The 21,814-nt window shown below is 43.5% G+C and overlaps 1 protein-coding gene across 1 annotated transcript; it reads left to right on the top strand.

The window, feature by feature from the left end:
• Window positions 1–6,531: 6,531 nt before the first annotated feature.
• LOC105488086 (zinc finger protein 549) lies at window positions 6,532–20,881 on the top strand. Its single transcript, XM_011751830.2, has 4 exons — window positions 6,532–6,804; window positions 10,492–10,530; window positions 15,171–15,297; window positions 17,242–20,881. The coding sequence occupies exons 1-4, from the start codon at window positions 6,772–6,774 to the stop codon at window positions 18,963–18,965; spliced, it is 1,923 nt and encodes a 640-aa protein (XP_011750132.2). The 5' UTR covers window positions 6,532–6,771; the 3' UTR covers window positions 18,966–20,881.
• The last annotated feature ends 933 nt before the right edge of the window (window positions 20,882–21,814 follow it).

A 21,814-nucleotide genomic window follows, 5' to 3' on the forward strand; every position in this document is an offset into this window, starting at 1 on the left:
GCTTCCCAGGTAGAAGTGATTATCCTGCTTCAGACTCCCGAGTAACTGGGATTACAGGTGCATGGCACCACGCCCGGCTAATTTTTGTATTTTTAGTAGACAAGGTTTCACCATGTTGGCCAGGCTGGTGCTGAGCTCCCAATCTCAAGGAATCTGCCAGCCTTGGCCTCCCAAAGTGCTGGGATTGAATTAAGTAAGATTTAAGGGCTCATAAATTTGCTATAAAAAGTAACGGTATTGACATTTCATAATACAGATTCTTTTTTGTTTTGTTTTGTTTTGTTTTGAGACGGAGTCTCGCTCTGTCGCCCAGGCTGGAGTGCAGTGGCGCGATCTCGGCTCACTGCAAGCTCCGCCTCCTGGGTTTACGCCATTCTCCTGCCTCAGCCTCCTGAGTAGCTGGGACTACAGGCGCCCGCCACCGCACCCGGCTAATTTTTTGTATTTTTAGTAGAGACGGGGTTTCACCGTGGTCTCGATCTCCTGACCTTGTGATCCGCCCGCCTCGGCCTCCCAAAGTGCTGGGATTACAGGCGTGAGCCACCGCACCCAGCCCATAATACAGATTCTAATTACAGAAGTTATATAGATAAATACAAGGAACTTGCACAATTCACCAGGAATTTTCACGTATTAAAATATAAAATGAAAATGCTATAAGTAAACAAGAATATGATGAATGTACTAGCAGAAAATAGAACTTTCAACAAAGAGCTTTTTTTCTCTTTTGAATTTGGTCATTTGTGTAAAACAAACTGAGGAAAACATTTTGTAAATATTAGAAACTTAAAGCCAGCCATTAGAAAGTAATAATGCTTTTCCTGGAAAGATTAACTAATAAACAATCTATAAAATTTAAGGTATTATTAACCAAACAAACTTTTTAATTAAATATTTTTTAAAATAATTTTTTTTTTTTTTTATAAGACGGAGTCTCGCTCTGTTGCCCAGGCTGGAGTGCAGTGGCCGGATCTCAGCTCACTGCAAGCTCCGCCTCCCGGGTTCCCGCCATTCTCCTGCCTCAGCCTCCCGAGTAGCTGGGACTACAGGCGCCCGCCACCTCGCCCGGCTAGTTTTTTGTATTTTTTAGTAGAGAAGGGGTTTCACCGTGTTAGCCAGGATGGTCTCGATCTTCTGACCTCGTGATCCGCCCGTCTCGGCCTCCCAAAGTGCTGGGATTACAGGCTTGAGCCACCGCGCCCGGCCTAAAAATAATTTTTAATGTCAACTGATATTTTAATCCAGATTGAACTAGCTCATGGATTTGTCAGTTTCTTTAAACAAATGCTCAGATTTCTCAGTCTGTCCTAAGAGTGCACCTACAAATGTCCTTTCTAGATTCATATTCTGCTACTCTACTATCTCTCTACATTCCAAACACATACAATTTCTTCCAACTCCTTAAGGCCGTATGGGATCATTCTAGGTGATTTTCCCTCTGTCAGAGAGAATTGGACCCAATTATGTTTCAAAATATGTATTTTTAAAAATGTTCCATGTATCCTCATAAAAGTGAGAGATTTCTAATAATTCTCTAAAGTTAAAATTTTACTTCTGTAACACTATTTCAAAATTTCCTGAACTTCTCTTCTGAAGATCCTAACATAATTAGATTGGATAATCTTTGTATAATTGAGATAGTCATTTTTAGTTCTATTATAAGGTCCCCCATGTGGGCAGGAATATAACTGGTGCTATTTGCCATTGCATCCAAAATTTCTACCATTTAATATTTTGCTACATGTTAACAAATATTGAAATGAATGATTACATGCCATGAAGAAAACAGACTCATAGCAGTGTAATCAGATTACAAAATCAATTTGTCTTGGTCCTACAGGCAAAGCAGAATTGAGAAACCCAGGTGTCACTGCTGATGAGCACAAAGGGGTTGAATGCTGTGAAACATGAAACCACTGGCACAGAGATGTTCACCATTCAGTGGCCTGGGATTGCAGCTGAAGTCATCCTAAAGTTAACACGCTATAGATTGAAAGGTGAACAAGGAGCAGACCAGGATTAGGGTAGTGTATGTGACTCTGGCCTCATGGAAAAGTCCGGAGGAGAGTCTGTGATTGTGAATGTGTTGGACTCGCTGCTTGTGCCTGTGCAGGACAAAGACCTTGGAGCCACTGGCCCGGACCATGAAAACCAAACTCACAAAGTCAGGGGAAAAATATGTGATTGCATAGAATAAGTCAAATCTGTCTTGAATTGCACAGGAACAGACTCTATAATTTGTTTCTTCATTAAGGTTTTTCCTGTTCAATGGACCAGTCACTATTTTAAGAATACATGTGTTCATCAAGAGATGCAAAATCCAGCACAAGAAACAAGAGAAGCCAATGACCTTTGGGGATCTAATCTTGAGGTCCATCACCTCCATATCCTGGGGTTGAACTTAATGGCTTGGAAGCCATTGAGGAGGCAGATACTGCTGAAGGAAACCCCTGTGCCTAGTCTGTAATAATAAAAGAAAGTTTACACCCTGTATCATCTAGGAAATATTTTGACGCAAAGGCCTCCATTATTTGAGGTATCCCTTTGTAGGAAAGGACCAAGCAGTTGCCTTAGGTCAGTTGGTTGAGAATCAGGTCTGTGGGTCTCAACTTCTGTCCAGTGAGCAAAGGGAAGCTGTAAAGACAAAGGAGTGAGGAATTTCCCAGGATCCCAATTCCAGTCTATGCAAGGAAGATTTCAACTTTTCAAACTCAATTGCCTCGATACCTAGGATGTGTTGATTTCAGTTGAAGTCAGAAGAATAAGTAGGGGAAAAAAAAAATAGATGTCTTACCATCACCATGGAGAGTACTTTTCTGTGCTTATCCTATTGCATATTTCCCACTTTAATTGAGCATTGACACTTTATGGATACTTGCCCAAAGGCAGTTCCTGAAAAACTGCATTGGAAATAGCCTCAGTGTCCATCTACAAGAGTCTGGGTGAATGAATGAGAGCAAAACTGCACAACAGATCGCCACAACTTTAGAGATTAGTAAAGATCTCTGTATATCTGTCCCATCAGTATTGTTTCAGGATTTTTCCAACACCATTGAAAAATTAGGAAACACCTTGAACACAACAGAAAATTTGTGATTGTTCCTCGTTGCTTTGTCTGAAGGAAAGAGATGAATGCAGAAAACTGTACCCAGCTAAAATAAGTTATGTAGGAATATAAAAACTCATATAAGAACACAATTTGAAAATCTACTGGTAACATCAGTTCACCCAATGGTGTGAGCTAAACCCATCCATATTAGTGTTACACTTTCCATCTGATTTTATGTAATTCTCCTACCACCACTTCACAGTAACTCACAAGCTGCAACCCTTGACTCCCAGTTTCACAGGCAAAATTCAGCCTTTTTATGTAAAGTGCCATATTTATCATATTTATTTATTAAATGTTTTACATGTGTAAAATTGTGTTGTCTTATTATACTTCTATATTTTATCTTTCACAGATGATATTTTGTGTCTCCATAAGTCCTGTGATTTTATTTTGTATTTTGCATAATTCCATGTTTTTCAAGAATGCGTACATTGCATTATTGCAGAACTCACTTAATGGAGTTTCTCCAGGGTATATTTCACATTGAAAAATTCACATTCTAGAATTGTGTACATATTTTTTGAAGCAATTAAAAACATATAAAAGGAGAGAGTGCTGATAGACAAAGGGGACAGAACTGATACTTTATACAATTTTCTTCTGTTATACCTTTGTGTTTTCACAAATTTAAATATCGTTTTCTTTGTTTTGTTTTGTTTTGAGACAGAGTTTTGCTCTGTTGCCAGGCTGCAGTGCAGTGGCACAATCTCAGCTCACTGCAACCTCTGCCTCCCAGGTTCAAGTGATTCTCCTGCCTCAGCCTCCCGAGTAGTTGGGACTACAGGCGCGCACCACCACGCCCCACTAATTTTTTGTATCTTAGTGGAGATGGGGTTTCACCATGTTGCCCAACATGGTCTCCATCTCCTGACATCGTGATCCTCCCGCCTTGGCCACCCAAAGTGCTGGGATTACAGGTATGAGCCACAGTGCTCAGCCACAGCACTCAGCCTGTACATAATTTTTTTACAACATTAAATCAAGGTGAAATTTTAAAAATCCATGCAATGAAAGATGGAATGAACAAAAAAGTGAGTTTGATTGTGTGTCGGCATGATTGCCAATGCAGGCAAGATGTTTTTAAAAAAGCCTTCATGTGGTTTTAAAACTTAGACACATATGTGAACACACACACACCCCTAAATATAAGTAAAAGTAATGAAATCTGAGAACATTGGAAAGGATCATTATCAATATCTTTGTTTTGATTTTATAATATAGTCTTGCAAATGTTATCCTGGAAGAAACTAGGTAATATAATGTATACACAGGATCTTTTAGTATTATTTTTTACAGCTGCATGTAAATCATTGATTATGTCTATATACATTTTCAATTAAAAAATATATGGGTATATACAAGGCAAAAATATACACAAAAACATGTAAAAGTCATGTCCATAATCGTGTTTTGGCAAAATGTATTGCTATTGATACATTGAAAAAATAAGCCTCTTAAAAGTTGGCAATATTACACTAAAATTAGGTAATTTTAAGGAAATATAGAAGCACAATGTAAAACTCTTTTTTTTTTTTTTTTGAGACGGAGTCTTGCTCTGTTCCCAGGTTGGAGTGCAGTGGCAGGATCTCGGCTCACTGCAACATTTGCCTCCCGGGTTCACGCCATTCTCCTGCCTCAGCCTCCTGAGTAGCTGGGACTATAGGCGCCCGCCACCACGCCCGGCTAATTTTTTGTATTTTTATTAGAGACAGGTTTTCACCGTGTTAGCCAGGATGGTCTCCATCTCTTGACCTCGTGATCCACCCACCTCGGCCTCCCAAAGTGCTGGGATTACAGGCGTGAACCACTGTGCCCAGCACGTAAAACTCTTAAAATACAAGGATCATGGCTGGGCACAGTGGTTTACGCCTGTAATCCCAGCACTTTGGGAGGTTGAGGTGGGCGGATCACCTGAGGTTGGGAGTTCGAGACCAGCCTGACCAACATGGAGAAACCCTGTCTCTACTAAAAATACAAAATTAGCCGGGCATGGTGGCACATGCCTGTAATCCCAGCTACTAAGGAGGCTGAGGCAGGAGAATCGCTTGAACCTGGGAGGTAGAGGTCGCGGTGAGCCGAGATCGTGCCATTGCACTCCAACCTGGGCAACAAGGGCGAAACTCCATCTCAAAAAAAAAAAAAAAAAAGATCAGAAATAAATATAGTGGAGAAAAACTAAAGCCAAAGATTACATTCATAAAGATATTTTTACAATATAGGCATCTTATTTAATATGACTCCAATCTAAATGGTAATTTTTCTAACCTTTTTCAAGTAATTATAAAATGTCAAAATTATAAACAATTAAAAACTAAAATGAAATGAAGACAATGGGTAGCAACAAAAGCTAATTGCTAAATACGGGGAAAAAAGGCCAGGAGTGGTGGCTCATGCTTGTAATCCCAGCACTTTAAGGCAGGCGGATCACTTGAGGCCAGTTTGAGACCAGCCTGGCCAACATGGTGAAACCCTGTCTCTACTAAAAATACAAAAATTATCCGGGTGTGGTGGCACGCACCTGTATTCCCAGCTACTCGGGAGGCTGAGGCAGGAGAATCGCTTGAACCTGAGAGGTGGAGGTTGCAGTGAGCAGAGATTGCGCCACTGCACTCCAGCCTGGGTGACAGAGTGAGACTCTGCCTCAAAAAAAAAAAAAAAAAAGGAAAAAAGAAAAAGAAGATATAATGTTTTTGCAATCTCATTTCAGTTCCACTTATGATACCAGATACATTATGTAATTCAAGCCACTAACATCTGGGGCCAAAAAACAGAATAAACACAAACGTGTGGGATAAGGGGATGCTGACCCCACTGTTAGTGATCACCCTGGTTGGAGACCAAGATTTTATCATACAGATGAAGCCTGCAGGTAGCACGTTTCAGAGAAATCGATTGTAAATGTTTGGTATCAGACTTAAGGTCTATGTTGATGTTATTGCTGTAGGGGTAGAATGAGGCATGTCCAACCCCCTCTTCCATCATGGCCTCAACTAGATTTTCAGGTTAACTCTATAATGCTGAGAGGAGGGATCCATTCAGATAGTTGGGAGGCCTTTGAATTTTATTTTTGGTTTATAGTCTCTACATTAAAAAAAAAAAAAAATTTAAGGACTGCTTCAATTCTCAATTGTCAACATTTTTAATGTACTGAATGCAATATATGTCAACTTTCGTGTTGAGAAATGAATATCAAATCGTATTCTTTTATCATATGTATGTAATAGGCTTTGCTGATCCTAGTTCGACGGGTTTTTTCCTTTGTCCTCACCCTCTCGGATTACGTTCTCAGGGCGCCGCGGACTGCGGCGTGGTAGGAACTACACCACCCAGAATACTGTGCGCCGAGCGTGCCGGGGCCTTGGACCAATCGTTGCCCAGGAAAGAGGCACCTGCGTAAGGGCGCAATACGCCGGAATCTTCCGGCGTCTTTCCGGTGGTGCTCATTTTGGCTGCACGAGAGTGCGTCCGCCGGTAGGCGGTTCCGGCTGGCTGGGTCCGGGCCAGGTAACTGGAGCCGGAAACCGGTGGAGGTGGTGTCCGCCTGCAGAGGAGCTGGCCTGGTCTCGGTCTGAGCGTCGCCCAGCGATTTGCCACCGCACGCCCGCCGGATCCCGGGCTTTACCGCGCGCGTCTCCAGGCCCCGCCCCGCCCAGAGTCCCATGGCTGCGGCAGCGCTTGTGAATACACCGCAGGTGAGAGCGGCGTCCTCGGATCCTCACCCGGGTCCTCAAGCCCCGGATTGGGGTCACCTGCGCGGGACTCTGCAGTTCAGGGCCCTTGACAGCGAGGCGTTCTGGGTGGGGTCCTCAGAGCTGACGGGCGGTGAGGTGAAGAAGGGAGAGCGTTGCATATGGTGGGAGCTGCATGCTCAGAGCCTGGGAGGTGCGCCGGGGTCGCGAGCATTCGGAAATCTGGGGGCCGACCGGTGTCTGCAGGGAGCAGAGAGAATGAGGAGAAGGCACGGCTGCCATGGCAGCCTGAGAAGCCGGGTTTTAATTCTGAGTCGTTGGGAGCCACGGAGGGTTGTGAACTAAAGGAGAACACGATCTGAGTGAGGGTCTGAAAAAATATTTCAAAGGCCATGAGTGGAGAGAACAGACTGTTACGGAGTGATGAGGATGGACGCAGAGATTTTGGTGAGGAGACTGCTGTGGTAGACTCCAGGAGGATTATGGTGGATTCTTCATCAGACGGGTGGCTGAAGGGACCTAAGTAATAAGAATCTTGGTAGATCTTAAAGGTAAAGCCAGCAGGATTTTCTGCTGCATCATTTGTGCTTGTGAGCAAAAGTGGGAGTGAAGTATGAACCCAAGTTTTTCTTTTACCTGAACACCTGCAAGAGTTGACAAATCTGGTGGGTGAGCAGATTTCAGGGAGATAGTAGGAGTTGAATTTTGGACGTGGTATTTCTAAACTGCCACAGAGTGAAGTTGTTACATGGGCAGTTGGAATCATAAGTAGAAATTTCGTGGGAGGAGACTGACTCAGTGATGTGTAAATGGTGACAGGCTGGGGCCTAGACTCAGGTCAAGCCTTAAATTTAAACGGGAAATCTTAAGGTTTTACTTTGAGATGAAGAGAGGGAGGGCTGAGGCTGGGGAAGTGTGGGTCGGCCTTGCGAGGCTGCCTGCATATAGGAGGGCCAAGGGGTTCCAGAGGTACTTCCAGAGGGAATGTGTAAGGAATACACACTGCATAGGATGGATTTGAGGGTGGGACACTGTGTAGTCACCATTCAGAAGACTGGGTGAGCTGTTCACTCTGTGTGGAGCCAGAAAAAGATCAGCCAGACTAGCGGAGCAGCCCAAGCCCAGCAAGAGCAGCTCTCCCAGGAAAATACAAGTTTAGACTGTATAGATTCAACGGATTAAATTTATGCAAGCAATTAACTTATTAAAATGCCACTAATAAATATGTTTGCTTTTTTTTTTTTTTTTTTTTTTTTTGAGAGGGAGTCTCACGCTGTCGCCCAGGCTGGAGTGCTGTGGCCGGATCTCAGCTCACTGCAAGCTCCGCCTCCCGGGTTTGCGCCATTCTCCTGCCTCAGCCTCCCGAGTAGCTGGGACTACAGGCGCCCGCCACCTCACCCGGCTATTTTTTTGTATTTTTTAGTAGAGACGGGGTTTCACTGTGTTAGCCAGGATGGTCTCGATCTCCTGACCTCGTGATCCGCCCGTCTCGGCCTCCCAAAGTGCTGGGATTACAGGCTTGAGCCACCGCACCCGGCCATATGTTTGCTTTTTGTCATGCTTTCCTGGCACGGAATTCCTAAAATCCTTGTAATTTCCTCAGTGAAAAGTGTCTTGTGATAAGTCATGTACCACATAACAATGTTGACCACATCAATGACGCATAAGATTATGATACCATATTTTTACTGTACCTTTTCATTTTATTTCTTTCTGATCAGGAGGCAAATTGCATTTTCTAAGTTTGTAAATGTTTAAATGCACAAATAATTATCACTGTGTTACAGTTGCTGACAGTATTTAGTATAGTAACTTGCTGTACAGGTTTGTAGCCTAGGAACAATAGGCTATACCATTTAGTAGTTGAACAATGAATGTCTGAACAGTAGTTCCCCCGTGTCCTCAGAGGATACTTTTCAAGACCCCCACTGGAGGCTTGAAACTGCAGATAGTACCCAACATGTATATACTATGTTTCTTCCTAGACTACATACCTATAATAAAATCCAGTTTATAAATTAGGCACTATAAGAGATGAACAGTAAATAACTGGAAATAATATAGAACAATTATACTTTATAAGTTAATAAAAGTTATGTAACTGCAGTTGAGACAATAAAAAACCAAAAATTAAATTATAAAAAACGTTATGTGAATGTGGTATCTCTCTAAATATGTTACTGTACTATTCACCCTTCTTATATTGAAGAAGGGACTAAACTCAAAAGAGTGAGATTTCCTCACGCTACTTAGAATGGTGCACTATTGGCTGGGCGTGGTGGATCACACCTGTAATCCCAGTACTTGGTGGATCACGAGGTCCGGAGATCAAGACCATCCTGGCCAACACGGTGAAACCCTGTCTCTACTAAAACTACAAAAAATTAGCCGGGCATAGTGGCAGGCGCCTGTAGTCCCAGCTACTCGGGAAGCTTAGGCAGGAGAATGGCATGAACCCAGGAGGCGGAGCATGCAGTGAGCTGAGATCAAGCCACTGCACTCCAGCCTGGGCGACAAAGCGAGACTCCGTCTCAAAAATAAATGAATAAATAAAGAATGGTGCACTATTTAAAACTTGAATTGTTTATTTCTAGAATTTTAATATTTAATATTAAAATTTTAATATTACTATTTTCAGGCTGAAGTTGAAATTTACTACTTATAATTTTTACACTGAAGTTGAATGTGGGTAACTGAAACTGCAAATAGCAAAACAGCTGATAAGGGAAGACTACACTTGAGTTTTATGAGATGGCTTAGGGTGTGCAGACGGGGTGGAGTCAGTCACCAGACAAATCAAGTGATTATAGAATTTGAACTTGAAGTCGTACCTCTGGCCTCCAGGGAGGGGTACAGAGATCTGGAGATTAGGTTATATAAAATCTTTAACGGTGAGTTCTGGAAGCTTCAAGGTTGTGAACGCTTGGAAATGCTGGGAGAGTGACATAAGAGAGCATGGAAGTATATTCTGCTTTACCCCCCTCCCCAGTACCTTGCCATATGCATCTCTTCCATTTGGCTGTTCCTGAGTTACATCCATTATCATAAACTGGTAAACATAAGTAAAGCATTTTCCTGAGTTCTGTAAGTGGTTCTAGCAAATTATTGAACCTAAGGAGAGAGGTCATGGCAGCCCCCAAATTTGTAGCCAAGTGGAGAAAATTACAGTGGTCTGGACATTGGCTTGCAATTGGCGTATGAAGTGAGGACAGTTTTGTATGACTGAGCCCTTAAACCTGTTGGTTTAGATGCAACTCCCAGGTAGGTAGTGTTAGAATAGGATTGGATTGTAGGACACCTAGTTGGTATCAGAATCAGAGAATGGTGTGGGAAAAGACACTATGTATTTATTGTCAAGGAATCACAGAAGCCTCTAATAATTTGAAAAGATACCACATTCACATAAAGACTTAAATGGCAAGTAAGAAACACCAGAGTTTTAAAAAATGTTTACAGAAATCTTAATGCCATAGTCAGTACTAACTAAATCTTAGCATTGGATACGTATGAATGAGTTTGATGCCTACAATAGCACTACGAGATAGCCACCATTAAGTGTTTCCATTTTATAGATGAAGGCAACCTCAGAGAGAGTAGGTCTTTGTCTAGTGTCACACAGTTGGCAAGAGCAACTTACCTTTGTAAATGCCACCTTGAACACCTTTATTCATAGCCTCCTTCTTCCTACAGATTCCCATGGCAACAGAAGAGTTTGTGAAACCATCACAGGTAAGTGGAAGAAGTCCCAGGTCTTCACTGACCCTGTTCCCTAAAGCCATGGTTCTGACCCACAGACGCAGGTGACACTGATGTCCTGGGACTCTTTTTCCTTCGTGTTGGGTCCCTGGGGTCACCTCAGGCCCAGGATGATTAATCAGGGTCAGGAGTTATGCAGAGATGTTCTCATTTCTGCATCCAATAGGATGAAGTGATGAAAGGTTTCCTGGGCATAGGCTCCAGCATGTCCAAATGCTTAGAGATGAGAATGATATGGGCATATATAGGGAACTGCAAGTCTCCATGCACTGTGGCCAAAACTTTTACAGTTTGAGCTGTGACAGAATATGAGTTTCCTTTTCCTTCTTTACAATCTCACAGATACATGATTTGTCCTTTTTGTAGATCTTAGCAAACTCAGAGTACAATTTTTTTTTTTCTTGTTAAGAATTATAGGCCAGGCCGGGCACGGTGGCTCAAGCCTGTAATCCCAGCACTTTGGGAGGCCGAGACGGGCGGATCACGAGGTCGGGAGATCGAGACCATCCTGGCTAACATGGTGAAACCCCGTCTCTACTAAAAAATACAAAAAAATAGCCGGGCGAGGTGGCGGGCGCCTGTAGTCCCAGCTACTGGGGAGGCTGAGGCAGGAGAATGGCGGGAACCCGGGAGGCGGAGCTTGCAGTGAGCTGAGATCCGGCCACTGCACTCCAGCCTGGGCGGCAGAGCGAGACTCCGTCTCAAAAAAAAAAAAAAAAAAAAAAGAATTATAGGCCAGGCACAGTGGCTCACGCCTGTAATCCTAGCACTTTGGGAGGCCAAGGCGGGTGGATCACGAGGTCAGAAGATCGAGACCATCCTGGCTAACATGGTGAAACCCCGTCTCTACTAAAAATACAAAAAAAATCAGCCGGGCGTGGTGGCAGGCACCTGTAGTCCCAGCTTCTCAGGAGGCTGAGGCAGGAGAATGGCGTGAACCCGGGAGGCGGAGCTTGCAGTGAGCCAAGGTGGCGCCACTGCATTCCAGCCTGGGCAACAGTGCGAGATTCTGTCTCAAAAATAAAAAATAAAAACTCCCACCTTTTCACTTACAGGAAGTACTTCACAGGTTGTCTTTTACATATCTGAATGGCTGGTATTATTGCTCTTGCGCTTTGGGGGTATTAAGTAAAATAAAGGGTTACTTGAACACAAGCACTGTGATAATGAGACAGTTGATATGATAACCAAGATGGCCACATAGTGACTAACAGGCAGGTAATGTATTCAGCGTGGATCTACTGGACAAAGGGATGATTCACGTCTTGGGCAGAACAGTGTCGGACAGTGTAAGATTTTATCACACTACTCAGAAAAGCACGTCATTTATAACTTTTGAGTTGTTTTTTTCTGGAATTATCCGTGTAATATTTTCGGACCACAGTTGACCACTGGTGAGTGAAACCATGGAAAACAAAATAGTGGCTAAGAGCGGGGATGGCTGTATATGTATTCAGTGCTATAAATTTTATTGTAAGCACTGCTTCCACTGCATCTCACAAATTCTAAGTTGTGTTTTCATTGTCATTTAGTTAAAAATATTTTTAAATTTATCTTGAATATTTCTTCTTTGTTCCATGCATTAAATCTTGTTTACATCTCCCAGGTATTTTGGGATTTGCCAGCTTTACTGCTTTCTAGTTGAATTCCATTGTGATCACAGAGCATTGTATTATTTCTATTAAATGTATTAAGAGGTATTTTATGACTGTGTATTGTAAACTGGGGAATAAGTGCCCTTCGTGGGGTCTCTAGGATCATTCCAGCACTGCCATGGAAATGAAACTCTGAGAAGCGTGAAGGATTTGTTACATTCATAGGTCGTCATAGAGGGTGGCACAGCAAACCATGCATGGAGCCATATGGAAGGAGTTCTCAGGGAGTGGACTCAACCAAGCAGGCAGGGAGTGAACAGGGAGAGCAAGGACTTGTGGGCAGGCGCCTTTCCTAGTGTGTCTGAATGTCATTCAGTCACAGTCAAAGGAGGAAAGAAAGGGGAGGTTGTGACAGGGACCAGTCTTAGCATGCTGGGTACGTGGTCACCGGGGTGGGTTGCTCATCATGTATTGGGGATGTTGAAGCATCAGGAAAAGAGGAAGTTTTAAAGATTTATAAAACAGGCCCAGAATGTGGTCTGTCTCGTTGACTATTCCATGTGAGCTTGAGAACAGCGCGTATTCTGTTCTTGTTGGACAAAGTAATCTAAAGATGGTGATTATGTCCAGTTGATTGATGGTGTTGTTGAATTCAGCTAAGTTTATTGGTTTTCTGCCTACTGTATCTGTCAGTAACAGATAGAAAAGGGTGTGGAAGACTTCAATTATGATGGTGGATTGATCTGTTTCTCCTTGAAGATCTGTCCGTTTTTGCCTCATGTAGTTTGATGCCCTGTGGTCAGGCATGTATGTGCTAAGGATTCTTACATCTTTTTGGAAATGGCCTCAACCTCCCGAGTAGCTGGGATTACAGACGCCCGCCACCACGCCCAGCTAATTTTTGTATTTTTAGTAGAAACAGGGTTTCTCCACATTGGCCAGGCTGATCTCGAACTCCTGACCTCAAGTGATCCACCCGCCTCGGCCTCCCAAAGTGCCTGTGATGTTTTCTCGATAGCTAGACATGATGAGCTCAGTAAAAGGAATTGCTGTAAATAGGCCTTTAATAATGTAGTGGTGAGGTGTGTCAGCGGGCAGGGCAAGCATTTTAAGTCCTGCCGTCTGTTTTAGTGAGCCTGTTTCTCTTGACTGAAATTCTCATGTGTTTCTAAATAGTGTTTTGTTATGCTTTTTCTCTCCCATTATGTGGAAGAGGATTACTAGAGTGGGTTGTAGTTGGTTATTTCTGTTCCCCCAGATAGATTAGGCTCTGATAATAACCTCTGTAGGTTGGACTTTGGTTAACTGTTGTCTCCCAAGGGCAGGCTTTGTTTAGAGGAACACATTGCTATGGCATATTAAATGATTCATTTTCCCCTCTCTGGTGGAAGCACAAGGGGATTTTTTTTTCCCCCAGTATTCACCATAAGAACTTGGTTAAGTTTCTGGAGGTAAATATTGCAAGATTGTGGGGGCCCCTTATAGTGATAAGTGCCTCTTGAATTTTCAGCTCACAGAATTGTCTACACAGAGCTTACAGCAATTTATGTATTATAGGTTGGGTTTTCTTAACCTGGCACTGGTTTGCATGATGGTTCCTTTCATGAGTTGCTGCTCCTGTGAGCCTTGATTCCCCTGTATTCCCTTGTTTATCTCTCCAATCTTGGGGGCAGTGGTGTGTCCTGTGCCCTTATCTTTCCTGTGTGGATCCTAGAAGAACTGTCCATTTCTTAGTCTGTTTAACTCTTTAATTGCTATTGTGATAGAGTGGCCACTTCCAAGCTCCTTACATGCAGAATCGGAAACCAGAGTCCAGGAGTTAGGCCTTCACAATGTGGAGTCTCATGTTGGGACTTCTTGGTGGTGGTGTCAGGTGCACAGCAAGAGACAGACACGTGGAGTTCAGGGAACGGATCCAAGTGAAAGCTATCCATCAGCCAGTGGCTGGCCTGTGGACCATGGCAAATTTAAGAGGAACACTCTTCAGGTCATAGTGGCAATCCCATCAGTGAGGAAGGATGTAGAGAGTATTCTCTAACGACTGGGTCTCTTGCATGGTCACCTAGAGGTGGGAACCATCACTAAGACCGATAAAGAAGAGTAGTAACCATGGATGTGTGGGGGTAGGATGAAACGGGTGTCCAGCTGCTGGCACAGTCTTTAAATGGGGAATGGTTAAGAGATTCATTCAGAGGCAAAGCAGTAATGGAGGTCAAATGACACCAAGGTCAGGGCTGGTGCTTTTTCTCCCTTCTGCTGGCTCAGACTTTTGTTGGTAACTCTTGGTGGGGCCTGAGTAGTTTCAGACAGGGGGACAGATTAGGTTAAGAGCAAATGAGATTGACTGGGAGAGTCATTCAGCCTGTGGTGGGAGCAGCTGGGGCCCAGGCTTTGACTGAGTATAGGTGGAGAGAGGAAAGATGTGATGGGTGTGGGGGCAGCACAGGCAACACTGAGGAGGAAGTGGACTTCAGCAGCCTGACCTCACACAAGGTCTGAGTGGCTGAAATTGGAACAAAGAGCCAGGCCAGATGGGGAAGTCTTCATAACAGTCCTGAGACTGCCTCTGGCTTGGGTCTAACAAAGATGTGTGGTGGTGCTGGATCCGTGTTGCATTTAGCCAGTGCTGCCTGGGCCCCTTGAGCAGAGTGGCATGTGGAGAAGCCAGTGAAGTGCCTGTGTCATGGATGCTGAGGGCGGTGGAGTTCAAGGTGTAGCAGCCATGATCTGGAGATGTGTTCCCATGAATGGTGTGCAACTGGGAGGGAGTATGGCTGTACTCAGGATCCTTGTACTGGCACTTTAAGCCAAGACAGTAAGCACAGGTTTCAGTATATCTGGGTCTCCAGCGAGATGAACCAGCAGGAGCATGGATAAGATTCCATGATGTAAGGCTCAGAGGGAGATACTATAAGGACCTGGTATCTCCCCTGAGTTGGAGAACTAGGGAGGAGGGAGATTTACTGGGATTCCTGGGGATTGAGTCTGCGCATGATCTCACCTGCCCCCATCATGCAGGGCCATGTGACCTTTGAGGATATTGCTGTGTACTTCTCCCAGGAGGAGTGGGGCCTCCTTGATGAAGCTCAGAGGTGCCTGTATCATGACGTGATGCTGGAGAACTTTTCGCTTATGGCCTCAGTGGGTAAGATCTCTTAAAACCACACCATCGACCTCTGTTGGACTTTGCTCTTCCCCTTTTTCCAGGAGTTTCCTGTCTTTCCCAGAGTTGGACATGGGCCCTGCTTCTTTCCTTGGTTCTTGACCTGTGGAAGACATAGGCGCTGTGGTTGCCAGGCCTGGGTTTTTTCTGCCCCAACATCTACTGTCCTGAAGCCTTTCAGTTAAGAGTTTGGGTTCAGACTCTTGTAACTTGCCCAACCGATACCACTTGGTTTTGCCACTCCTTGCTAAGGTTCACTTCTGTGGTGGACCTGTGTTACAGGTTCTCCCCCTGCCTTTAGTAGACATGTCTTTGAACCTGCCTTTCTCAGGAATTATAGGTACTTACGTGGTTGCTATTTGTAGGGAACCCTAGACTATGACAGCAACACCCACTCCCAAGGGTTTTTTTGTAATAAGTTTCCCTCCTGTAGTCTGTCATGGGTTGGGGCACTCTGGGCCAGTGTCGTTGATCCACCTCCCTGTTTTTCCCTTAGGATTGCTTCTGCCTTCCAGGACTGAGATAGTCTCCTGACTTAAGCTGGGGACAGGGGAAAGGCCTGTGTTCCTGAAAGGGTAGTGAAGTCTTTAGCCATAGCAAGGGGGGTTAACGAGGTTTGGGACCTGTGACTAGGAGCAGTGGGAGGTCATGATTTCAGGGCTGAACTCAAATCATACCAGACAGATGTCCTATGTTCCCCACTATTTTGGTGCCAGGGCTCATGGCCATACCTCATTTTTCTCTTTTCTCTGCCTGCTTGACAATTTGGCTACTTGTCATTTCTACTGTGATTGTCTCCTACCTCTGTTCTCCACCTCTCCTGTTCCTATTCTGCAGTGTTCTCCAACATTAGCCTATACCTAATGTATTTAATATTATGAGCTGTGCAGATACAGATGTTCCTCAGCTCATAATGGGGTTATATCTTGGTAAACCCATTGTGAGTTGAGAATATCGTAAGTCAGAAATGCATTTAATACACCCAACTTATTAGACATCCTAGCTTAGCAACACAGTAGAGTCTCAGTTGTTCAGCCTTGTGATTGCTTGGCTTACTGAGAGCTGCAGCTTGCTACCACTGCATCACAAGGGTATACACACTGCCTATCACTAGCCTGGGAAAAGTTCAAAATTCAAAGTATGGTTTCTACTGAATGCACATCACTTTTGAATCATCATAAAGTGGAAAAATCATAAGTTCAACCATTGTAAATCAAAGACTATCTACTTAAGCTCTCAAACATCAGCTATCCAGTTGTAATTGCATTTTCCTGGGGTGACACACATTCTGTGCAGGTCTCCCCTGTCTCCCATCAGACAACGTCCTATTGAAAACCATTGACAGAGAAGGGAGTTGTATGCCCCCCTGCCTCTTCCCACCACGGTACCCAATTCCTTGTTCTCCTGCTGGTTATGGGTCTTCCCCTACATGGTAACCTTCAGAGCCCTAATACTACAAGTATTATGTTCCTTGACCTGACAACAGCTCCCTTGTCCTGAAAACAAACCCATAGCCTGGGTGCGATGGCTCATGCCTATAATCCTAGCACTTGGGGAAGCTGAGGTGGGAGGATCACTTGAGCTGAGGAATTTGAGACCAGCCTTGGCAACATAATGAGATCCCTATCTCCACAAAAAATTCTAAAAAATTAGCCAGGCATGGTGTATGCCTGTAGTCCCAACTACTTGGGAGGCTGAGGTGGGAGTGTCACTGGAGCCTGGAAGGTCAAGGCTGCAGTGAGATGTGACTGCAACCGCACTCCCATCTGGTTGACAGAGCAAGACTCTCAAAAAAAAACAAAACAAAACAACAACAAAAAAAACAAATCGTGGACTCATCCGTCCCTGTTCCATAGGTATTTGTAATGGAGCTGTTCCCTTCCACCAAAGTCTGCATATACTTCACTTGCATTTTTATGCTTTTAGGGTGTTTGCATGGAATAGAGACTGAGGAGGCCCCTTCTGAGCACACTATTTCTGCACAAGGAGTGTCACAGGCCAGGACTCCAAAGCCAGGTCCTTCCATCCCAAACGCTCATTCTTGTGAGATGTGTATCCTGGTCATGAAAGACATTTTGTACCTCACTGAGCACCAGGGAACACTTCCCTGGCAGAAGCCTTATACTTCTGCGGCCAGTGGGAAATGGTTTTCATTTGGTTCTAACCTGCAACTGCACCAGAACCAGGACAGCGGAGAGAAACACATCAGAAAGGAGGAGAGCAGTGCCTTCCTTCTGAATAGCTGCAAAATTCCTCTGTCAGACAATCTCTTCCCATGCAAAGATGTTGAGAAGGATTTTCCAACCATCCTGGGCCTTCTTCAACACCAGACCACCCACAGCAGAGAAAAGTATGCACATAGAAGCAGGGAGATCTTTCAACAAAGACGTTACAAATGTGAGCAAGTTTTCAATGAGAAAGTTCATGTTACTGAGCATCAGAGAGTCCACACTGGAGAAAAAGCTTATAAGCGTAGGGAATATGGGAAATCCTTGAACTCTAAATATTCATTTGTTGAACACCAGAGAACCCATAATGCAGAAAAGCCTTATGTGTGCAGTATATGTGGGAAATCATTCCTCCATAAACAAACACTCGTTGGGCACCAGCAGAGAATTCACACTAGAGAAAGGTCTTATGTGTGCATCGAATGTGGGAAATCCTTGAGCTCCAAATACTCACTTGTGGAACACCAGAGAACCCATAATGGAGAAAAGCCTTATGTGTGCAACGTATGTGGGAAGTCATTCCGCCACAAACAAACATTTGTTGGGCACCAGCAGAGAATCCATACTGGAGAGAGGCCTTATGTATGTATTGAATGTGGGAAATCTTTTATTCATTCCTATGACCGCATTCGACACCAGAGAGTTCACACTGGAGAAAGGGCTTATCAGTGCAGTGAATGTGGGAAATCCTTCATATACAAACAGTCACTTCTTGATCACCAGAGAATCCACACGGGAGAAAGGCCTTATGAGTGCAAAGAGTGTGGGAAAGCATTCATTCACAAAAAAAGACTTCTTGAGCACCAGAGAATTCATACTGGAGAAAAGCCTTATGTGTGCATCATATGCGGGAAATCATTTATCCGCTCATCTGACTACATGCGTCACCAGAGAATTCACACTGGAGAAAGGGCTTATGAATGCAGTGACTGTGGGAAAGCCTTCATCTCCAAACAAACACTTCTTAAGCATCACAAAATCCACACTAGAGAAAGGCCTTATGAATGCAGTGAATGTGGGAAAGGCTTCTACCTTGAGGTTAAACTTCTTCAGCACCAAAGAATCCATACTAGAGAACAACTTTATGATTGCAATGAATGTGGAAAAGTCTTCAGCCACCAAAAAAGACTTCTTGAGCACCAGAAAGTTCACACTGGAGAAAAGCCCTGTGAGTGCAGTGAATGTGGGAAATGCTTTAGACACCGCACCAGCCTCATTCAGCACCAGAAAGTTCACAGTGGAGAGAGGCCTTATAACTGCACTGCATGTGAGAAGGCCTTTATCTATAAAAACAAACTTGTTGAGCATCAGCGAATCCACACTGGAGAAAAGCCGTATGAATGTGGTAAATGTGGGAAAGCCTTCAACAAAAGATACTCCCTTGTCAGGCACCAGAAAGTACATACAACAGAAGAGCCCTAGCAATTGTTGACATGTGCCATTGTCTTATTCACCATAACACACCAGAGAGCCGACTTTTCAAGGGATCCGACAGAAATTAAACCTCATATATCTGCGTATCAGTAGTTGAAAGATTCACTACAAGGTCCAAGTACTTGGGAAACTTTCCAGAGATTATTACTTGTACTTTCTAATCTGCCCAGTGTTACAACAGACACTACCATGTGGCATATCCTCACATTTTTCATCAGTCACTCACATGTGCTCAAGGAATGCAGACCACTGTGCTCACCAAATTCTGAAAGGAGTAATATAATAAAAGCCTATTGAGGGTCCTCTTCCATTTTGCTGAACTGTTCAAGGCATAGACAAAACCCAAATTTGACGAAGAAGAGCAATCTGGATTATTGTAGCCCATGGAGGTTTACCTTCTTCATAGGTTTTTTTTTTTATGTGATTGCCATAGTGGGATATTCCCTCCCCCACATTACCCAAGAGGGACAATGGGGGGTCTCACCATGTGCTGATGTATATGTTCTGCCAATGTGAAGAGTGAACAGCTCCAACTTTATGTGCCCCTAGGGACATAGTATGAGATCAGAAAATAGTTTAGTCCTATGTGTCTTAATTTTTATTGGTTTCCAAGGTCTCCTAGGAAAGAGAACAGAGCTGTGTGGTCCTAATCATGGTGTCGATTTTATGCCAGATTTATTTGTAGCTCCAGAGGTCTCCCTGAGAAGAGGCATTTGTGACAAACTCAAGTGCTGGGGTCTGCATGAATTGTTTATTTGCAGTGATGCTCTGTATTTCCTAGCACTGTTCATGGCATCTTATTTCCCAGGTCCTTCATTGTAGTCATGGGCACTGAAGGACAGAATTGGTAGGCAGGTCACTGGTTGTAAGACCTACTGGGGCCAGGTAAGAACAGTAATTGGCCCAGACAGGTAGGTGTGATAAACAGAGTGTGGAAAATATTGTAGCCAAGAAGAGTGGATGTGTCCCATCCAAAGGTGCATCCAAAACTGTCTATGTTACTATGGCTTCATGGTTTGGGAGTATATAGAAATTCTCAGGACCTCAGACCTTTGATTCTCCTTTGGCAGCACACATCGTCAGCATAAGTCATCTAAAGATTTTTGTGGACTCCCATAACTTCTGTACTCTGTTTGAGATGATTGCTGCATGAGCAGGAAAGCAGGATTTGAGAGAATATACACCTTGCCTTCCAGATATGTGGTTTTTGTGATTCACCCAGATCTGTTATGCCAGTTAGAAATTACCTTTATTACTTCCCATTTATTGCCACTGCTGAGAAGGCTGTCCTTCCTAACTTGTGAGGAGATGAATCCTTAAGTAAATATTGTGTTACCCTATAGTCTGGTTTTCCAAAAGGAGAGGTAGATGCATATTTTTGTGTGGAACCATTTATCTTAAAACATTGAGGTGCAGTTTTTATACACAAAACCTTCTTTTTAAGAATTGTTTGTATGGTTTATTGCCTAATTAATGGGTTTTGATATTCATGTAATCTCAGTAAGTATCTTGTCTTAGAAATATGTGTGTATAGGCCGGGTGCAATGGCTCATGCCTGGGAGGCCAAGGCAGGTAGATCACCCGAGGTCAGGAGTTCGAGACCAGCCTGGCCAACATAGTGAACTCCAGTCTCTACTAAAAATACAAAAATAGCCGGGCGTGGTGGTGTGGATCTGTAATCCCAGCTATGCAGGAGGCTGAGGCAGGAGGATCACTTGAACCTGGAAGGCGGAGGTTGCAGTGAGCCGAGGTCACGCCATTGCACTCCAGCCTGGGTGACAGAGTGACACTTTGTCTCAAAAAAAAAAATAAAGAAAAGAAATATGTGTGTATATATTCTATTTTGCGTCTTTTCATTCACCTTATTTCATTCAGTCTTCCAAATAAAATGTTCTTAATTTTGATGAAGTCTAATTTGTCTGTGTGTTCTTTTACTGTTATTTTGGTGCTATTTTAAAAAATGCATTCCTCGGCTGGGCGTGGTGGCTCACGCCTGTAATCCTAGCACTTTGGGAAGCCAAGGTGGGTCAGATCACCTGAGGTCAGGAGTTTGAGACCAGCCTGGCCAACGTGGCAAAACCCCATCTCTACTAAAAATACAAAAAGTAGCTGGGCATGGTGGTGGGTGCCTGTAGTCCCAGCTACTCAGGAGGCTTAGGTGGGAGGATTGCTTGAACCTGGGAGACGGAGGCTGCAGTGAGCTGAGATATTGCCACTACATTCCAGCCTGGGCGACAGAGCAGGACTCCCATCTCGGAAAAAAAATAAATAAAAATAAAAAATAAAAAATTGTGTAATTATAGAAACCTTGGAAAGATTGTTATTCAACTGATATTACGTAAGGTATTTATTTTGTAAATTAGTTGCAATATTAGAATTTCTATGTCAGTCTAGAGTATTTATTTCTCTGCTGTTACTGTGACCTTAACACATTGAAAGAGTTCTTATTTTGCTTTGCCACCCCGTACGCATACTTAATTTTTGTTATTTTCCCAAATTCCAATTATCTTTACAAGATCATTTTCTTTGTTTTTTAAAAGAGCTAACCAGACAAGAAAATTTGCCCTTGTTATTCCCACTTATACAGCTTGTCTGCCAAACGCTTTATGCCATTATTCTCATCAGTCTCATTCTCAGGGGTTTCTCTGAGCAAATCCATACAGAAGTGGAACTATGTGACACTTCCTGCTCCATTCTCATGCTTCATCTTTAATAGGTAAATTTACCATTTTAAATAGTTTTAAAATTATCTTCACTATGTGTACTTTGGATTTAATCCTACTAATAATTAAGAGGCTCTAAGTATCAATGGATTTAATCCTACTAATGATTAAGAT

Source organism: Macaca nemestrina, chromosome 20 (assembly GCF_043159975.1).
Source record: "Macaca nemestrina isolate mMacNem1 chromosome 20, mMacNem.hap1, whole genome shotgun sequence".
Lineage (NCBI taxonomy): Eukaryota > Metazoa > Chordata > Mammalia > Primates > Cercopithecidae > Macaca > Macaca nemestrina.

Coding starts and splice junctions, on each gene's coding strand:
- LOC105488086 (XM_011751830.2), top strand. CDS start 6,772: ATGGCTGCGGCAGCGCTTGTGAATACACCGCAG. Junction 6,805..10,491: donor CGCTTGTGAATACACCGCAG/GTGAGAGCGGCG, acceptor TTCTTCCTACAG/ATTCCCATGGCAACAGAAGA. Junction 10,531..15,170: donor AGTTTGTGAAACCATCACAG/GTAAGTGGAAGA, acceptor CCCATCATGCAG/GGCCATGTGACCTTTGAGGA.